Genomic DNA, 6936 nt, shown 5'->3' on the forward strand with positions numbered 1-6936 from the left:
TTAGTGTTCTAGTGTCCTAGTAGATCGGCGAGTATGCGGATGCTCCCGATGAAGTTCAGAGATTAGTAGTTTACCATACCAAGTTTATGATGATTAACTTGGGCTTGTTAGGGGAATATCTGAAAGTAAAAAGAAAATCGCGTTAAGGGCGGACGGGACGGTCGAGAAAATATCCGCCATTGCTCTGTTGCTACTAAGATGGTAATCTCAGATTCTACTTCATATTTTGCAACAAAAACCTATCATTGTGTATGCTCACTTGCAGTGCATATGCTGATTGGTTTTCAGCATCTTCAGTGCGATAGGTCTCAAGATTACCATCTTCAAAATCGCGAGGCAAATTGTTAGAAAGAGAGGCAAGATAGGAAAAATAACACGGCGTCCCGTTTCACCTTAAGTACTGTTCCTTTGAATTCCACTAAGAATTTGCATCCTTTGACAGATACGTATTTCGACCTCAACTGTAAGGTCGTCTTCAGTGTTTTGTACTTGACTCGACAAGTCAAGTACAAGACACTGAAAAGTGAGTTTAAAAATCTTCGATTTTTGCGTGACATAATTTGTGTATCACCCCCAACAGACGCTGAAACTAGCAGAAGTAAACCCCCCGTTGCCTGTCTGCCTACGAACAAACTGGGGTTGGTTACCCGATTTTCCCTTTGTGCAACATTACGATGTCTTCAAAGGGTGATCCCAACCTGGTTTTTTATCCCGTATCAGGAATGCTAATCATATTTATTCTGTAAACCTCAATGGGAATTGAAAATGCTCTCCAAGCGCAATGCTTGTTATGCCCACCCGCAATAATCCCCACCCATACCTTTCAACGCCCCCGTAATAATAACAGGTAGGTAGCAGACATACACGTTTCCCTGGTAACCATTTGGTCTACAACAATGATTTACATTATCCTTTCGCGATGGCCTCGAGCAGACGTAAAACGCAGAAAACAAGCAGTTACATCGTGTCGTGTGCTGACCACTAGATCTGGGCTTTTGAGTTTTCAAATTTTCAGTGAAACCCAGGATACTTGATCTAGAATTTAAACAATCGCAGCATTATGTGTAAATGGACGAGGGAAGTGTGAAATTACCACGTGTATCGAGTTGAAGACAGTTGCAAATAGTCCACAAAAATGGGTGACCCAGATCCTGCCATCATCAAACGGACCCAAACCGTCCTAGGGAAATATGTAAAAAAGCCGGCCCTAACGGATAAACTGCTGAAGAAACCGCCGTTCCGGTTCCTGCACGACGTCATCAATGTGGTCAGTAAATTTGAAATCGAGATCGTTTCGTTTCCTCCGAGCAATTTACTAAGCGCAAATTATTGATTAAGTTTTGCACCCCATTCATTTCGTCACCTTTTTTACAAGCCTTCTCTGCGCTGTTGTATTTGACTGAGTCAAGGAATTTTCCTCACAAACGAGCACAGCCGAGGTGTATATATCGGTGTGTTTTGGTTTCTATTTCTAGGTCATCAAGGACACCGGATTTTTGGGCGGGCTCTACACACCCGATGAGCTGATATCCGATAACATCAAGGATCGGGATGCGAAGATTGCCTATCTGCAGAAGTTGATTGATGTTACCAGTGAGTGTTGTGTTGCTTCTACCATATGTACACCGTTGGGACGGGGTTTATTTATTCATTCATAACGAAACGTGCGTTGTCTGGGGTGGTGAAAAGGGGCTGAATGGTTGCCACGGTGATTGGTGGAAACACGTGGAAGGGTTAACGTCGGTGTGGAGCGTGTTACAGACAGTTAAAAAGTTTTTTGTTGTGAGCGTTTACCTGAGTGATTATATATGAACGAATTTATTTCGTGACTAAATTAATTATTAATTTCGTTTTAATCATTTCGTATGCCACAAAAGTTCAGCTTATTGGACGCAGTGGCTTAAATTCTCCAACAGAAGAGGAAAAAAAAAAATCATTTCGTAGCTTTTCAATATAAAAAATGCATTCGTCCTTTATGCTTCTTTTGAAATAATCTTCTAGAATTTCCAGTTAAAAATGGCTCATAGCCTTTTGGATCTGCGTTGATCGGATTGTCAAGTAAGAACAATGGAAACGTGTCATTTGGCATAAGGTCGTATGCCATGAGGTTATTTGGCATAATGGAAATGCACCCTTCTTTGTTATGTCAAATGTCTTTATGCCAAACGACCTTAAGCCAAATGACACAGACCCTGAACCACTGTTCAGTTCACAGGTTGGGGGATAGCTGACTAAATCATTTTATAGGGCATTGTTTTGATTTTGTATGGGATTCTGACGTTTCTTGGCCTTGTTGTTTACAAAATTTTTGTAAGAGTTAAAGAGAAGGAGAGAATTTCATGCAGAGCCCTATTTCATGTCAAAGTACAGTATATTAAGGCCTGCTGGTTCTTCAAGTGCCTACTTTTCAATAGATTGATCTGGAATATCCAAAAAACTAGGCGAATGTCCAATAACTTTTGTTCAAGAACTTTTTTTTCAGAAACGGTTTTTTGCATAGAAATAGTCGTTCAAAGTCTTAGGAAAGAAAGGGTTAGGCCTAAGGATAATTCTAGAACATTCGCCTTACTAATGTCATGTTGCTAACACTGTCCTCCCCCAGAATCAGTAACTGGCCAAGAGTTGAAAGTACGTCCCTCGAAGGTCGTTGCCGGTCTCGAGGCGGATAAAACAAACGAACTGCTGCAGGCAATTGGAACTGCTCTGGATAAGAAGCTGGACAGCTCGAGCGCTGTCCAAGCCTACGTAAAAGGAACAGCGGCAGGTACTAGCAATGGCAACAATGAACCGGCAATCACAAACGGAGTAAAAAGCAAAGATGATAAAAAGAAGGAGGAGAAGAAGGGTGTCGAAAAGGAGAAGGACAAAAGCAAAGAGAAAGAAAAGGAGAAATCAAAAGACAAAGATAAGGATAAAGTAAAAGCAAAAGACAAAGATCGAACAAAGCGAAACAGTGATGCTCCGGAAACCAAAAAAGAAGACCTAAAGAACAAAAAGGAAAAGATCGAAAAGACGAGTAAACCTAAAGAAAAAGAGAAAACAAGCAGCTCTAGTAAAGTGGAAAAATCCAAAACTAGTAAAGTAGACCCCAAACTGACAAACGATAAGAAGAAACTAGAAAAACAAAAATCAAAAGATAAAGAGAAACCGTTGAAACGATCGGAATCCATCAAGGAAGAACCTGCTTCAGTGAATGGAAAGCACCCGCTGAACAACATTGCCGAATCAAGCATGGAAAACGATAGCAAAGACTCACTGAAAGAAACCCAAGATGCACCAGAGGTGCACGGCAAGAAGACTCTGGCCACCGCCGAGGAAGAACTGATTGCCGTGATAGACGAAGAAGCGGAATTGCGTCGATCGGAAAAGAACTCCAGCCGTAGATCGTCGCTCAAGAAGCAGGGAAGCCTAACACCCAGTGAAAACAACGCTCTAGGAGAACTGAACCAATACAACGGTCTGGAAATTCAGGGACCAAGCCGGCAGAACAGCGGCATCATGGGGGAGCCCATCGTTAGGCACGATTCGGACCCGATCGAACCGATCGCGAGTGAACGGATCGCCGTCAAGCCTACAATAAACCGCCAACAATCAGTGGACAGCGTGATGCGACCGAGAACGAGCCTGCGGCCACCAAGTGTTCGACCACCTTCCGCGCGGCCTGGAGCTCCCCGACGGAAGGAGAAAAACGTCGAAATTGTCCTGCAGCCAAACGAAACGACCAAGTTGGGCGAGATCAACGTCAAAATGGAAGTGTTCAACAACGAACTGCTGGACGACGACGGGGAAAATCTGATCGTCATTGAAGATCCCACTCAGGCTGGCGATGTCTACAGTGGTGCACAGGTCGAATCGAGTGAGGTGAAGGAAGAGCAAGAGCAAGGCCATCTGGTGCAACAGATTCTGGAAACGCAGAAGGAGTTCTCGAACATAGCGGGACCAGAGGCAGCAGTTGAGGCTCCCAAGAAATTGGATAACGTAAGTATAGTCGAAGCATTGAAAATCTTATCAATAACAAAAAATGTTTGAACAAATACAGGAATGGACCACAAGTCAAAGACAATCGTCCGTGAAGCAGATGGAGATGTTACGCGAGTCGATTCAAAAGCTGACACGATCTGTGAATCCCCTGGGAAAACTGATGGATTTCATACAGGAGGATATTGACTCTATGGAACGTGAGCTGACCAACTGGCAGCAGGTTTATTCGAGGGCGGTTGTTGATCTAAACAAGGAACGAAGGTATGTTGTTTGAGCTAGTTGAAACATGTTCTTATATCGTGCATATCTTAATTCCACAGTGCGAATGAAAATGCAATCGAACCGCTGAAACATCAGCTCGCCCAGATTGAGACCAACATCAAGGAGTACCGCGACATGGTGGACGTAACCAGGGGTAACATTCTTCAAAACGAGCAAAAGATTGAGCGATTGTACATGACCGAGATTTAAGACAGTTTTGTTTCCCACGTGTTGTGTTTTCTACGACTTTATAAATTTTAAATTTTATAGGAATCAAAAGTAGCTAGTACCTACTGAAGCTGTTGGGGCAGCATGCAAAGTTTTGACAAAGATATCATCATGTAAACCCAGAAAAAACATCGATTATGAAATATCGTACATACAAATCACAATCTTGAACTGGCATGAAATTAACAAGAATGCACGAAACTCAAAATCAATGATATTAAAAAAAATCCGCAAATACTTCCTAGCAACCTTCTCTCATATTGTCCGAAACTTAACCATGTTCTGTTGTGAAATGTTTGAATACCGCCTGTTTAATGTGGTTGTGCTATTCTAGATGGAATCAAGACCTCTGATTTTTACTTTGCATGACTGAACAGTTGACGCTCTTGTTTATGTCTCTCTTCGACAAAGCTTGCTGCGGGCGAACAGGTGGGATACCCAGAACTCGTTCGGTTGACCTGGTGTAACTTGCACTGGAGTCGAGTGTTCAGATGGCGCATCTGTGCCACCGGAACGCATGGTGTTCGTAACGTGTTCGTAACGAAGATGGACGTTACGGAGAATGCCGTGATATTTGAGCCTGACTTGACGGATGTTGATTCCAGGCTTGTAGCAGAATGTCCAAAAGCAACTGATGTTTGTTGGCCTTGGACAGAATCATGCGGTGTGCTATCGGAACTTGGCATAGACTAGATCACTTTTCCCAAATTACCGTGAACCTTATTGGTCGTCCGACAGTTGAACTGTTGGCGGACGAAACAAGTTCATCGCCTGGACATGGCTTCGGAAGGATTCGGTGACGATGATATACTATCGGAAATGTGTTCAGGGCTTCTTGGATGGCTCCTCTCTCCTCTCGGATTTTCATCATCACTCGCTGGAATGTGTCCACGAGATTCATCCCGCCCTCCAGGCAGAACTGCGCGAACTCAACGCTGGTGCCGTTGTCGTTGATTAGTGACTTTACAAGAACCTTGCGATCTTTTTGAATGTAGGCTTGCACAATGGTTGTCAGTGCCCTTATGCTACACTACCTTCAGCGACCCATCTGAAAACTTGTGGCTGATAGTGCTTCGACGAGATGCAGATGCACTGAGGTTAAACCACAGACAAACAGACGTATACCTTGGAACAAAGTGCGATATGAGTAGATGGCGGTAGTGAGCAAACGTCAAACAGGAGCAAAAACGATGCAAGCGCCATGAACGACAGATTTGCGAACTACAGAATATTTGAGTAGTCGGTTAAAAAGGGAAACGATGGGAAGTGGGTAGAGTAAGGCGTCTGTTTGTCTGTGGTTAAACATTACCGAGGCCTGTCTTCTAGGTATGTGCATCAGTTTATAACTGATTCCGATGTGCCTTCAACTTGGAGTCTGTCTTGGTTCGTCGTTGCATCGCGTCGTCGTCCTGTGTGCGTGATTTTATAGATAAACTAGTTTTCGTGCGAGTCGGTCGTGTGATTCCAGCAGCGGATGACATTTCAGTCTGTCTTGGTTTGTCGTTGCATCGCGTCGTCTCCTGCGTGCGTGCTCATCTTCGTACGGGGCGGTTGAGTGTGTTTTTGGAGGCAAAGTGGAAGTGACGCTTTTTTTTCATTCGGATCGGCCGCGGCGTCGTCGACAGTTTGAATGTGCACATTAGGCCTGTCCAGCTTTTCAAAAATGTTCTCTGATTCTCAAGTCCACCCCCATATTTTGATTGGCATCCTAAAAGAAGTAACTGGTCAAAATTTCAGCCAAATCCATTAAAATTAAGAGGTGCATCAAATTAATTTTGTGTTTTTCGACTATTTTTGAACTTCAAAAAATCATAACTACACTAAAACATGTCAAAACTTAATTCTTCCGGCAGAAATTGAAAGCTATACTTGTTTGCTACAACTTCTCCGAACAACGTGTGCCAATAAAATTGAAGGAAACATGTGTAATTATCACATTTGTAATCAGAAAAACCTTAAAAAGTTGGTTTTTTGATAGATTTTGTTCTGGAATACCCTAATATACGTAATAAGTTGGATTTTTCAAAACGGCATCATATTCTCCAATGTTTTTTGGTTATTTGCTTCTTTGGCACCAATGCTGTAGGAGTTGAGCAAAAATTACTAAAATTCGTGAAAGCCAAATGTGGCCTAAAAACTAGCTTTTCGGGTGCAATCACGCTTTGGCGCGCAAAAAGTGGCATCGCGTCAGCACTGATATGATAGCCAACACCTGTCATCGCGCTTGTTTGTTATCACCCGTGGTAGGGGGTAGCCAAGGCAAACTACTAGGAAGCAAAGCTACTACGTTCAGTACAATTTCGCGCCACAACGTGATTGCCTCCAAAAAGCTAGTTTTTAGGCCACATTTGACTTTCACGAATTTTAGTAATTTTTGCTCAACTCCTACAGCATTGGTGTCAAAGAAGCAAATAACCAAAAAACATTGGAAAATATGATGCCGTTTTGAAAAATCCAACTTATTAA

General features: G+C 42.9%; 1 protein-coding gene across 1 annotated transcript; it reads left to right on the top strand.

Annotated features, from left to right (window-relative positions):
- The first annotated feature begins 835 nt into the window (after nt 1–835).
- On the top strand, nt 836–4702 carry LOC109412596 (TRAF3-interacting protein 1). Its single transcript, XM_029860491.2, has 5 exons — nt 836–1267; nt 1476–1593; nt 2603–3978; nt 4040–4242; nt 4302–4702. The coding sequence occupies exons 1-5, from the start codon at nt 1136–1138 to the stop codon at nt 4450–4452; spliced, it is 1980 nt and encodes a 659-aa protein (XP_029716351.1). The 5' UTR covers nt 836–1135; the 3' UTR covers nt 4453–4702.
- Nucleotides 4703–6936: the final 2234 nt, after the last annotated feature.

The sequence above is a fragment of the Aedes albopictus genome, chromosome 1 (assembly GCF_035046485.1).
Source record: "Aedes albopictus strain Foshan chromosome 1, AalbF5, whole genome shotgun sequence".
NCBI lineage: Eukaryota > Metazoa > Arthropoda > Insecta > Diptera > Culicidae > Aedes > Aedes albopictus.